At 69.6% G+C, this 12,923-nt stretch overlaps 1 protein-coding gene across 4 annotated transcripts in view; it reads right to left on the minus strand.

Annotated features, from left to right (window-relative positions):
* CAMK2B (calcium/calmodulin dependent protein kinase II beta) overlaps window positions 1-12,923 on the minus strand; it is a 49,732-nt gene that overhangs the window by 8,162 nt on the left and 28,647 nt on the right. The window contains exons 6-17 of one of the 4 annotated variants that reach the window (XM_045827371.1): window positions 12,478-12,550; window positions 9,853-9,955; window positions 9,694-9,777; window positions 9,064-9,158; window positions 8,847-8,969; window positions 8,638-8,721; window positions 8,015-8,057; window positions 7,113-7,187; window positions 3,037-3,074; window positions 2,874-2,945; window positions 1,767-1,811; window positions 399-447 (exon numbers count right to left, since the gene is read on the minus strand). In XM_045827371.1, coding sequence (XP_045683327.1) covers window positions 399-447; window positions 1,767-1,811; window positions 2,874-2,945; window positions 3,037-3,074; window positions 7,113-7,187; window positions 8,015-8,057; window positions 8,638-8,721; window positions 8,847-8,969; window positions 9,064-9,158; window positions 9,694-9,777; window positions 9,853-9,955; window positions 12,478-12,550 — 884 coding nt within the window. The remainder of the gene's footprint in view (window positions 1-398; window positions 448-1,766; window positions 1,812-2,873; window positions 2,946-3,036; window positions 3,075-7,112; window positions 7,188-8,014; window positions 8,058-8,637; window positions 8,722-8,846; window positions 8,970-9,063; window positions 9,159-9,693; window positions 9,778-9,852; window positions 9,956-12,477; window positions 12,551-12,923) is intronic. The other 3 variants (XM_045827372.1, XM_045827373.1, XM_045827374.1) reach the window with 3 other exon arrangements.

A 12,923-nucleotide genomic window follows, 5' to 3' on the forward strand; every position in this document is an offset into this window, starting at 1 on the left:
CCGAGGCCACAGAAACACCCAGAAGCCGGGAAAGGCCCCCAGGCTGCTGTCCACTCAGCTGCCAGCCAGCCAGTCCCTACTTGAAAGAACTTGAAGAGAAGAAATTGAGCAAATTCAACCATGAACGCCTTCCTCCTGTGGGAATGGAGTGCCTGGACCCTGAGGTGAGTGGGGGCACTGGGGCGGAGGGCAAAGGGCAGCAGCCTCCTGGCTGGTCAGGGCACCCAGCCTGCCTGGCTCTGCTGGACCCCGCACATGCTGGGGGGACCCCGGCACGCAAGCTGAGCCATAGTTGCCGCCACTGAGCATGGCCGGCCCCAGAAACACGGCCGACTCATGGGCCCTGACAGGGGGCCCCGCCTTCCCGCACCCCTGCCGGCCGGGAGCCTGCACGGTACCTTTGGTGTCCTCGTCCTCTATGGTGGTGTGGGTGCTGTCAGACGACTCCTGGGGAGACACAGGGAGGCGGCGGTTCAGAACGTGGGTGCCCTGCCCTGCCCAGCCCACAGGGCCTGGTGACCGGGGGACTTGGGAGGGGCCCTTGCAGGACCCCAGGACCCACAGGGAGCTGGAGCTTTGCATGGCCCCAGGGTTCAGCTTCCCACGTCCCCACGGCCAACAGATGTGCTGGGTGGGAAGGCCCTGCGTGTCCAGATAACACTGCAGTGACAGAGGAAATGAGGCTTCACAAAGCTCCAAGGCTCCCCGGGAGAGGAGGAGCCACCTCAGAACCTCGGGGGCCCAGGGAGAGTGTGGCTGCACCCACACCTCCTCCCTGAGGACGGCACCCAGCCCTCCCTGGCCTGTGCTGTCCAGCCAGGCCTGGCCCCACCTCTCCAGTGGCCTCAGGGCACCCAGATGCAGCCCAGCGCCCCCAGCCCCACTCGTGGCTTGCTGCCCTTCCCATAAGCAACCAGGTGCCATCCACCTGTCGCCAAGCTCCCAGTGAGGAATAGCTCACCAGGGCCCCTGAGGGACACTCTCTGGCCCTGACAGCATGCAACCCTCGGGGCCTGGGGCCAGTCCAGTGGTCTGTCCGCTGCAAGGTCAGAGCTCACAGCACAGCCCCATAGGATGCTCGCCGGGAGACGGGAGCCTCACCCCAGACACAGGGTCAGGTGGTGGCACCCTGGGGCTGAGACAGCCAAGAAGCCGTGGGCCGTGGTCCCCTGGTCTCAGCCCATGGCTAGGGGGCTGTCCAACTGCAGGCCTGGGCTGGGGGGTGGGGATGTTGCTGGTCCTAGAGGCAGCTGGGCCATCCACCCATCCCTCCCACCGCCCCAGAGAGATGCGCGGGGAGGGGGAGCAGAGAGGAGCAGAGGAGGGGCTAGCTCAGCAGGAAGCCGCAGGCAGCAGGGGGAGGACAGTGAGGTCACAGGTCTGTGCTGCCCCCACCCCAGGCCCTCCTCCACCAGGACCCTGGGAGCAGGGCTCTGCCATCAGCTGTCCCTGGCAGGGCTGGGCCTGCTCGCTGCTGGGCAGAGTGGACGGGGCCAGCGGCAGCCAGGAGGGTCCTGAGATGTGGCCCCTGCCCTCAGCGTCAGGGCCCCCAGTCCCCGGGTCAGCGAGTCGGGTGCAGCGACGCCTCCAAGGGCAGCTCCTGGGGCCTTCCCGGGGGGCACGGCGGTGGCCTCCGGGGCCCTGTCTGCCCTGGGAGGGGTTGCAGGACCCCCGCCCTCACACGGCCAATGCCCAGACCGCCCCGGGGCTGGGGCCTGCCTCCTGGCCCCGTAGCAGCTCGGAGGAGGGCGAGGGCGGCGCAGTACCTTGATCCCGTCCACGGGGTTATGAATGACGGTGGTCTGAGGCTCCTACAGAAGAAGGAAGCACAGAGGGAGGAAGGAGGGAGGGGGTGAGAAGAGGGGCAGTGGGCGCCCCGTGGAGCTGGGGGGAGGAGGGACAAGCAGCAGGATAGAGGGGTGCCTGGCAGGGCAGCAGTGCGAGAGGGCCCTGGGCCAGGCCAGCGGGATGGAACCGGCGAGGCGCCCGGGCCGCGGGGTGACGATGAGCTCAGGCCCAGGGCGCGGGGGAGAAGCTGTGGGGGGGCCCAGGCTGGAAGACGGCACGGGATGTGGTGGCACGTGGGATGTGGGGGTCCCGGACCCCGAGTCCAGCTGCAAGGCCGCCTGTGGAGCCCTCCGGCCCTGGGCCTGGCCTGCCCCCAGATTGGCTCCCACAAGCGGGGATGGGGCCAGGGACTCACTGGGAACCTGTGGACCAGCAGCCCCAACCTCCACTTGGGCCACCATCCTGACCACCGGCCGTGGGGCTGCCCTGGACAGGAGCCCCTGGGCGAGGCCCAGAGCCAGGGCCCTTCAGCCCGTGTCCGCCTGCCCCTCCACTGCAGGGTCCCGTGCTGTGGGCAGCCACAGGCCAGCACAGCCACACCGGCATGTGTCCCGGGCCAGCCTCCAGCCTGCGGGATGCAACTCTGACGACTTGGATGGGGAACCACCACGGGGTCTCTGCCCCCCAACCGCCCACCCCCAGATCAGCGGGTGGGCTCAGAAGGGCAGCCCTCCTTTCTCCCTGGAGAGATGGTGAAGCTCAGCCTCCCTGATGGCGCGTCCGTCCATGCAGCTCTTGGGGCTGCAGCAGGGCCCCACCGGCACGGCTCCCTGCAGGCCCCGTGGGACCCGCTGGAGGCAGAGGGGCCTGGGGCAGTGCCCTGAGTTCTGCCTCTCAGCCTCAGCGGCCCCCTGACGGCCTCTCGCCTCTGACCCACCCATCCGTGAAGGCCAGGGGTCAGCCCTCACCCCACGCCCAAGGGCAGCAGTCAGAGCCAGGCTGGGAGCTGGACCTCACCGCCACCCAGGCCACCACAGAGCCGGGTGCAGGAAGGCTAGGAAGTGGGGGGCTGAGGGGTGCAGTACCAGGGCAGCTGGAGGAAGCGACCCCTTGGGGCTGGTGGCAGCCGCGCTGTTCTTGGTGCTATTCGTCTGGGGCTGCGGCGGGGAAGACAGAGAAGAGCATTAGGGGCGATGAGGCCCCTCGTCCTCGGGTCCACCCCAGCAGGAGCCTGGGGGCAGGCCTCACCTTGACTCCGTCTGCTTTCTTGTTGAGCAGACTCTTGGCTGCTGCGTGGGGAGGAAACAGGCATCGTGAGGGAGGGGCCGCCTGCTGCACCCCTCCCCAGGCAGGGCGGCCCTGGGGGCCCGCAGGGCTCCCAAGAGTGAGAGGGTGGCTAGGTCCTGGGGGGCTCTGGGGGGGACCCTTGTCTCCTGAGGATGCCAAGATTTCTCCTCCCACTTGGGACCCTCGGCTTGCAGGGGGCAGGCGGCTCTGTAAGGAGGAAGGCGGTGCCCCCCGGATGGGGACACCAGCTGGGTGCTGGGCATCCTTAAGTCCCCACGTTCTGGGCAGGTGGGGGGCAGGGGGCTGCTGCTGGCTACTCACAGGTGCTGCCTGTCCCAACCCCACGAGCCTGCCTGCCCTTGGACTCCTGGCCCCTCTGTCGGAGGACAGGACTCGGAGCTCCACCCCACACCAGAGCCCCGAGGGGCAGCCTCTCCCTCTGGGGCTACTTCCTGGCCTGGCTCTGCAGCGGGCTGGGGCCATGCCCGCCTCCATGCCCACCAGCCCAGGACCGTGGGCTCTGAGGGGGGTCAGCAGGATGGCATGCGTGGGGCCACCCGCAGCCCAGGCGGCCCCCACCCCTCTGAGGTCCAGACCAGACGGAAGGCCGCTCGCCCCAGCCCTCTGTGTGGAGGTCAGGGAAGCCGGGCCTGCCTCCCCTCTCTGCGCCTGCCCACCTGCCAGCCCACGTGCCTCGGCCTCCAGCACCTGAGCCCTCCACGGAGGTTATGCTAACTACAGAACTGCAGAAAGAAGTCAGCTTACCTTACGACAAGGAAAGGTGAGGAGGGGAGAGAGAAAACAAGGCTTGCGTCAGTCCAGGCCGAGGGCCACGCTGCAGCCGGACCCTCCTGGGCCCCGCCCACCCAGCCATCCACCAGGCAAGCGGCGCCCACGCGGCTGGCGGGTGCAGGTGGGAAGCAGCGCAGGGCCCCTCACCCCGGGCCCGGGCGAACTGGAGTCTGCCAGCTCGCAGGGTCAGGGCGGCCGGGGGCCGGGCCCGACCTCTCCTGCTGGGGGCAGCCCTGGGGCCGCTGCCCTGGCCAGGGGGGCAGAGAGACGGGCACTCAGGCCCTGCGAGGCCCGGGGCCCCTCTGCCAGCAGCTTCGGCATCGCCTGCCACCTCCCCTCCTGAGGCAGAACGCTGGGTGGGCTGGGCGTCTATCTGCACGGCGGGCCCTCTGAGGGTGTCCTCCGAGGGGGGTCCTGGTGCTGCTCAGCTTGGGAAGCACAGCAGGACCCTCAGAGCAGTGACCAGGCCGGGGCCAGGGCTGCCAGGCTGCCCACTGACCACTGTCCTCGAGGTCCAGTCCTCGCCACTGCCTTCAGGGCAACCCGTGGGGACACGGCTGGCTGCTAGGTCAGAGGCCCCGCGAGGCAGTCCGAGCAGCTGCCCCGGACACAGTTTCCTGGCCTCCGGGGCCCTGTCGCTTCTCTCAAAGCTTCCCTCGCAGGGCCCACGGGGCAGCTTCCCCAGCACCCCCGCCCCAGCCACCCCCTGCGAGTGAAAGACGGCAGACCCCCCTTTTTCTTGTCCCCTGGGCCCCCAAGGGTGAGGCCCGGGCAGCTGGACTCAGGACCTGCCCTCAGGCTGCCCAGGGCCAGAGATTCCCGGGGCCACGTGAAAACCTGCCCTGGCGGCAGCTGAAACCTGCGTCCCCGCCGCCCACGGCGGAGGGACAGCACAGCACAGCCCGCGGACCGACCAGTCTCCCCCGCCCGCCCCCCCCCCCGCCAGCCTCCTCATCCTGGTGAGCACGGTCTCTCACCTCCCGCTCACCCCGCCTCTGGGCCCCGCCGCCCCCTCAGTGGCAGTCATCTGAGCTCACGGAGCCCGGGGACCCTGTCTGTGCTGGCCCACCAGCCGGCTGCCCACGGCCCGCTGGGCCTGGCGCGCAGGCATTCAGCCCGTCTCAAAGGCCCTTGGCCTGTGAGCCGAGCAAGCTGCCCCCCATTCTCCAGTTTAGGGTGGTGTGGGGCGAGTTGCCCCCCGTGCCACGTGGCCTGGGCCCTCGGCATTCCCGCCGGCTTTGAGGTAGGAGCGGCGCAGGAGACGGTTCCGTGCGGTCTGCCCCTCGGGTGAGGAGGGGGCTCCGGTCAGGCCCCGGGCAGAGGCAGCGGGAGGCCTCGAGACAGGCCCGGGTCTGAAGAGGGTCCCTTCAGTCCTCGACTCTGCTGAGCCTGAGGTCCAGGCCATGCTGCTCTCGGCCTGCGGCCCCCTAGCCTGGGCTCCAAGCAACAGCTGTCCTCTCGCCCGGCCTGCTCACCAGTCCCAGGCCCCCCCGAGTGCAGCTGCAGCCGCTGCGTCTCCCGGAGGAAGGACCTCCACAGCCTGCCCTGCCCGGTCGGGGCCAGCAGCAGCCCCGGGCTCGGGAGGTGCTGCTGTGCGTTCCTGAGTCGCACACGTCCTGGCCCAGCGGGGGCCCGTGCAGACCGAGCACCGACCCCCTGCCCCACCCCTCCTCAGGGGTCCTCGGGCCGGGCCACCGCTGCCCCCGAAGCTCCCGAGTCCCTCAGGGCGAAGGCAGCGGGGGCCTGGCCCGGGCTTCCATCGACGGCCACATCTCTACAGAGACACGGCCCCCCGCTGCCCAAGGGTTGCTCCGTCCCCTGAAGAGAAGCTACGCCTCGGACCTGAGAGGCTCACACCACGCCCTCTGCCCGCCCCCCGTCTGTGGGGCTGGGGCGGCCACCGGGGTGGCCTGACCCAGCAGGGAGGCCCCTCGGCCCGCAGGGCCAGCCTTCACCTTGTCCTGTCGCTGGTCACCAAGGACAGCCATGCTGGGCCCCGCCACATGCACTGACCACCCCCAGGGCAGGCGGCCCTCAGCGCCCAGACGGAGCCCCCATGCACGCAGCCTCATGCAGGCAGGCGGCGCTGCAGGCGGGAGCCGGGCAGGGAGCAGCTTGGGCGCCCGCCCCTCTCCCTGCGCCTGGGGCAGGGCTTCGCCGGGAGCCTCTGGCCTCGCCTTCCCACACCCCAGCCGGTCCCTCCCCTCGGGTGCTGCAGAAAGAGCTGGAAAGGAAGCAGCTCAGGACAGCCCTCCAGGCCCGCCTGCGGGGCCTGCCCACGGACAGAGCACCGGCCTCCTCCCCGAGGCGGCCCTGCCCTGGTGCCCCCGGAGGAGGCCACTGGGAAGGCTGGGGTGTCGGTCGGGCAGGCAGGGCTGCCCAGCCTGTGGGGTTGAGGGCAGGAGTGGGGTGGGCATGAGGGAAAGAGAGGGCCTGGGCCTGGGCTTGGGCCTGGGAGGAGACAGGGCCTTCGCCTGGGCCCCCGCAGCTCAGGGAGCCCCAGGGCCGGCCCTCAGCAGCACTGCCCGCCCTACCCTGCACCCCCTGGGCTGGGAGCTGGGCCCACGGGCCCCGGAGGGACTCCTGAGGCCAGCAGCCCTCACAGGGTCTGGGCCAGGTCCCAGGCAGGTGGGAGCTGACCTGGGACTCCTGGGAGCAGGTTGGCAAAACCAGGGTCTCCCCTGTGGGTTTGGGACAGGGGGAGGGGTCCTTGCAGGGAAGAACCAAGAGGAGGCCTTGAAAGTCATTCTCAGGGCAGCGGAAGACCTCCGTCTGGGGCTCACGGGGCAGCTGTGCACGTATGAGACCCCTGGGTGACGGGGCCAGGGTGACGGGGAGCCAAGCAGGCTCTCAGGGGCAGGGTCTCTGCCTCTGTGCCCTTCCCCTGGGCACCCCCAGTCAGGGCTGGGATCCGCGGTAGCAGGCCGGCGGCTTGCTATGGATGGTCAAGGTCATTCTGAATGGGGACTGGTTGGACAAGTGGAAACAGTTTCTGAAGCAAAGGGCTCAGAACAGAGGGGTCTTTCGACCTCCAGACTCAGGGTCCAGGACTGGGGGGTCAAATACACGAATGTGGGGCCCGGGTCAGGGGTCGCCTAGCCTGTCCCTCCTTTGCTGGGCAGGGCCTGAGGCCCGGGGCTCTGGGGGACGCGGCCAGCGCGGGAGCAGGGCTCCCGGGCCCCTGGGCACTGCCGCAGCCAGGGGAGCTGCATGCCGGCTGCAGGACACGGGTCCAAAGCGTCTACCTTGTTCCACCAGCCCCATGGTGGCGCCGGAGGCCGCGGTGGACATTGTGGCCGGAGCGGTGGTCTGTCTGCCCACTGTTAGCACCGGTTAGAGACGAGGGGGGGGCGGACACAGACGGGGGCGAGGTGGGGAGAGAAGAGACAAAGGAAGCAGAAGAAGATTAGAGTCCAGGCCGAGGGGGCGGCGGTTCCACAGCCCCTGTCTCGGCAGAACCGGAGCCGGGGTGGGGGAGGGGGGCGGCCAGCGGCGCGCGGGCATCACCTCCTTCTTCCTCAGAGAGCCTGTGGCCCCGCGTGGGCAGGACTTGCCCCGCCAGTGACGGCGTGCCCGCCCACTGCCCCGCTCCACAGCAAAGGGACAGGAGGGCGCCGGACGCACACACACAGTGAGGACGGACCACGGACTCCGCACACGCAAGTCACACAACAGGGAGTGGGCGGCTGGCCCCACTCAGGTGATGCTGTCCCTGGCGGGCCTGCCGGGGCCTTTGGCCTCGGGGTCCCAGACCCCCCACCCCAGCGGCCGCACGCCCCCAGCCCCGCCCGCCATCCGTGACCCAGGCCGGGGGCCACCAGCGTGTCCAGAGCTCAGCAGAGAGGCTCCAGACCCCCCTCTCACCTCCCACACACAAGACGGTGCTCAGAAGTTTCAGGACAACGACAGGCCACAGAGGAGCCGACCTACACCTGGACAGACACACGGAGCTGGGGTGTCAGGCGGGGACACAGAGACCCAACACGCAGGGGCGGGCCGGGCGGCCTCCTGGCCCGGAGCAGGTGGGGCAGACCGGCCCTCAGAGGACAGGGGCCAGGCCAGCAGCAGCGGGGGCGGGGCTGAGGTGGGAGAAGGGCTGGTGGTGGGTGGCAGGCCACTGAGTCTTCCCAGAGAAGGCTGTTCTCACCTGAGAAATTCCGGGTGGCCAGCATGGTGGTGAGGATGGCGCCCTGGGGAGAGACCCACAGCTGAGGCCAGGGCCATCTGCCGGCCAGGACTGCGTCGTCACCCCTGCCCAGCCTCAGCCTGCGGGTGTCTGGCAGGACTCGCCCACTGCGCCCCGACAAGCCACTCGATTCCAGAGTTAACACGGTGACACGCCCTGGGCCCTAAACTGCCCACGGACCAGGGCCTGGGACGTGCCTCAGGACCCCCAGGGGGTCCCTGACGGCCTCATCCCAGTGTGCTCGGCTGTGCCTGGCACCCCCTCTGCCTGCACCGTGCAGGGTGGGCCAGGACCACCCCCTCCGGTCTCTCCCCGACCACCCCGCCCGCCCAAGCATTAGGCGGGAGAGCCAGGCAGAGGGCCAGGAGTGTCGCCCGGGGCCCTCGGGGCAGGCACGGGCAGCTCAGGGGGGCCAGCGATGCGCCTGGAGGCCCGGCCCACTTATGGGCCCCTCGGTGTCACGTCGGGGCCCTGGGCCCCCCTGACACGTGAGGTCTGCTGACGAGCAGCCTGACCCCAGCGTGGGGCCCTCGCGGGCGCGGGCACCTCCACGGGGCGCCGGTGGGTGCCGGCCCGAGCCTCACCTTGAGCTTCCTGCGGGCGTTGAACTTCTTCAGGCACTCCACCGTCTCCTGCCTGTGCATCATGGAGGCCACCGTGGAGCGTTGCTGCGGGGGAGGGGCCAGGGCGGGGTTCAGGGCGGCGGCCGGCCCGCCCGTGCGGGAACCGGACCCAGGGTCAGGACCCAGGGTCAGCCCGTCCCCCGGGGCGGCCCCGTGCGGAGGCAACTTACGCAGACCCACGGGTGCTTCAGGGCCTCGTGCGCGGTGATGCGCTTGGCGGGGTTGATGGTCAGCATCTGGTTGATGAGGTTTTTGGCTTCGGGTGTGACTGTGTCCCACTCGGGGGACGGGAACTGGGGGAGGAGACAGTGCTCAGGGGGTCTGTGCCCCCCCACTGCCCCGCAGGAGCCGGCTCCCCTGGGTCAGGGGTCAGGAGGCGGCACTCACGTCGTAGGCGCCGGCCTTGATCTGCTGGTAGAGCTTGTGCTGGTCCTCGTCCCAGAAGGGCGGGTAGCCCACCAGCAGGATGTACAGGATCACGCCTGGGGGGCCAAGGAGCGGGCTCACACCACGGTCCTCACCCAGGCCCGTGTGTCTCTGCACCCGTGGAGCCCTCCGGGCGGCCACCGGCCTGTCGCTGGCCACTGCGGGGGCTGTTGACTGCGGCCCACGGGGGTCAGAAGTCCAGCTCCACGGCTGTGGGCCCTCAGTCAGGACCTCGGCCCTGGCAGGGGTGGGGGGGTCCTGCCTGAAGCTGGCAAGCCCCACGAGGGCACTGGGGTCCTGAGCTCCCCTCCCCCACCGCCCGAGTCAGCAGGTGTCACCAGTTGGCAAACAGTGGCGTTGCCCATAGCCCCATCCATCACCTCCGCCCCACCCTTACCCTCCTCCACAAGGTGGTCTGCACAGCAAGGCCCAGCACCTGGGGCACTGGGGATGCGGGTCGTGAGCTCAGCAACAGCCAGGGTCCCAGGTCTAGTCTGGGTGGGAGGGGTTCTGGGCTGGGGCAGGTCCCAGGCCAGCCCTGTGCACACCCCCACCCACTGCCTCCCCCTCTGCCCTGCCCTCCCGCCTCACCGCATGCCCAGATGTCCACTGGCTTGCCATAGGCCTCCTTGCGCAGCACCTCTGGGGACAGGTAGCCCGGCGTGCCGGCGAACCCTGCGGAGAGGGAAGGGCTGTGTGAGCGCCTGGGGCAGCAGACCCCTCTCCCTGCCCCTCCGGCCGGGCGCTCACCAAACCACGCCTGCTGGTCCCCCTGCACTTCGATGGCCAGGCCAAAGTCCGCCAGCTTCACCGCGGCCCCCTTGCACTTGCTGGCCAGGAGCAGGTTCTCAGGCTGCAGGGGACCCCCAGAAGGGGACAAAACAGAGGTGACAGTGGTTTGCAGGGGGGCGCACAGGTCTGACCCCGCTGTGTGGGTGTCTCCCGGGCGCTGCTGGCCCCTGTGAGCCCAACCCCACAGCCTGTACCCCACAGTCTGCCCCCTGGGCGCAGGGACAGAAGCCTCGCAGGGAAAAGCTGGCTCTCAGAGTGCGGCTGGGATCCCACAGACCCGGACAGGGAACTCGGGGTGCTGGACCAGAACCAAGTGCACCCTGGCAGCCCTGGGGGACCCCATCAGCAGTGGGGTGTCCCTCCCTGCCCCATGCCTAGCTGCTCAGAGACATGGGGGGGGGCTGCGTGAAGTCAGCACTCCCTGCAGGGTGTGACCCCTAAGGACCAGGAGGAACGGCCAAGGGCCCCAAAGCCCAGGCAGTGGAAGACATCTGTCTGCCACGCCCACGGCTCTCAGTTTGGTGGGCGGGGCTCTGTCTGCCCCACCCCCGGCCGACAGCACAGGTGGGAAAGGCTGGCCTCCGCACCTCAGGGAGCTGCGCCCTTGCTCAGGGAGGAAAGACATCGGCCCCAGGCCTGACACTTGTGCGCTGCGCCCTGTACTCCGAGCCCCTCCTGTCCCAGCCCATGTCACCGGCCTGACCACCTCCAGCGGTCAGTGCTCGGAGCCTCAGCCGCCGGACCCCTCACCCCCACCCCCGCCAGGGCTCCCTCCCCACGGGCAAGCCCACGGAGGAGGCCACGGGGCCACGTGGGGACAAGAAGGAAGGGTTGCATGGAAAGCAGCTTCACGGGGGATCTGACCACAAATCCCCAGCTCTGCAGGGCACGGTGGGTCCTCAGGCCCAGGCCTGCGGCTTCTGCAGTGAGAGGCTGGCCTTTGCTCCGAGCCAGCCCGGCCCCCGCTTCTGTGCACCCAGGACAACACACCTTTGAGGTGGGGGAAGCACTCTCGAGAGAGCTCATAGCCTTGTCCCCCGTCCCAGTCCCCCCCACTTCGCTCTCTCCCCCTCCACCGACCCTCCTCCCAGGCCCCTCAATTCCAAAAGAACCTGTGAAGCCGCTGTTATCGGGAGGGTCTGCGACCTTGATCCCCAGCAGCGCACTCCGTGCAGCTCAGAAAACCCGCACAAGTTCCCTCCAGGTCTGGACACTTTACGTCAGCACCCTCTACCACCACCACGGAAGGCCAACACCGCGGCCCGGCTCCGGACACTGCTTGGAACTGGTGTCAGCGCCGCGCTCAGCCAGAGTGAGGCGGACAGGGGACCCCGACCTCTGAGGCGGCGGGAATGCAGCCGGGGCGGGACCTGAATCTACAGATCCCCGCCCACCTGCCCGCCGGGGAAAGGGCAGCTGGGCCCCGCCTCCTGCTGCTGGAGACGGGGAGGGGTGGGGGGGCGGGCCTCTGCTGCCCCTGCTCTGCCTCTGTGGGTGGCCAGAGCTGCGAGAGCCTCAGTCAGCACAGGGTCCTCTCTGGAGCAGGGACAGCCGCTCCCCAGACCTGGTGGGAAGTCCCGCGGCCGCCTCCTTTTTCCCAGCAGGGCTCCCGTGTGCCCACTCCATGCCTCTGCCTTCGCCTCAAAGTCGGCCGCAGGTCTCGGGGTCCGGGAACAAGGTGGGGGCTCCCGCCCGCTCCCACGGCCCCTCCTCTCAGGGGCCCCGAGTGAGGCCCATTCAGACAAGACACAGTGACCGGCGGTGGCACGAGCACGCGAGGCAGACACGTGGAAGGACAGGGAACGCTGGGACGTGCACAGAGGGAGCCGGGACACGGGACGGGCACAGGAGAGGGTGCTGGGCCTGCTCCTGGCGGGACACTCAGAGCACCGCGCAGAGCTCAGCCCCCACACACAAGCCCTCAGTGGCCCACGGAAGGGGTGACCCCATTCGGTGCCGGCGCCAGGGGCAGGTTGTCTCCGCCGCCACCAGGGGGTCCCCCACCGCAGACAAGACACTGACAGAACCAGCCTGGGGAGAGCTGGAGTCCAAGAAGGCGGGCGGGCGGGAGAAGGAGGACGGTAGGGGTTCCCCCTAAAGGCCCTCCCGCCCCCCACCCCCGTGTCCTGGGGTGACCAGCCTTTGGAAGGTCTGCAGCCACTTCGCCCAGGGCGGGGCTGAGAGCCACAGGGACGTGGGGGATGGGCCGGGAGTTTGCAGAGACGCTGGAGGCCGGCCCCGCGCACCTCTCCCGCGGCGTCAGCACCCTCTGCAAGCACGACGCGAGGGTCCCCCCCTCAACCCAGAGGCAGAGAGTGAGACCCTGAAGGTGCTCACAGACTGATTTTTGACAGCTGTCCCCTTTGGCCCTGGAGCCTGGAGGTGCGAAGGCCGTGCGCAGTCCCGAGCACGCGCACGCACGCGCGCTCCACATGCTGTCTCACACGCGCACGTACCTCATGCGCGCATGCGCGAGCACGGCCCCTGCGAGCCCGGCCCCCACGTACATGGCGCTCCAGGCCTCCTCTCACGGGACGTGCAAGCAGACTGCGGACCCCGGCACAGCGCGGGGCGGGGACTCACCTTGAGGTCCCTGTGGACGACCCCCATTTGGTGGCAATGGAGAACCGCCTCCAGGATCTGCTGGATGCAGTGACTGCGGCAGACAGCACGTGCATTAGTGCGGGGGCCCGGGGGGGTGCAGGAGCCAGGGTGAGGGGCTGTGTGGCACTTGGGCGGGGGGTCCCAGCCTGGCAGGGCCGCGGGAGGCAGGGAATCAAGTTGCTGTCTGCCACATGGGAGCAGAGACACTGGCCGGGGAGGCCATTTGGGTCCCTTCCTCACCTTCAGGTCAGCTCAGGTAGGCCAGGCCCTTGGGCCACCCCTGCCCCCCACCAGGCCCACCTGGAGACTCTCAGAGGAAACTGACAGGCTCCCCAGGGCGCCTCCCCAGGCTCATGCTGGCCAAGGCTGACCCTGAGCTGGCCATCTGGGAGGGAGGGCAGGGCAGAGCCCACACCCTGCAAGGC

Source organism: Phyllostomus hastatus, unplaced genomic scaffold, assembly GCF_019186645.2.
Source record: "Phyllostomus hastatus isolate PE091 unplaced genomic scaffold, TTU_PhHast_1.1 phas_scaffold_78, whole genome shotgun sequence".
Lineage (NCBI taxonomy): Eukaryota > Metazoa > Chordata > Mammalia > Chiroptera > Phyllostomidae > Phyllostomus > Phyllostomus hastatus.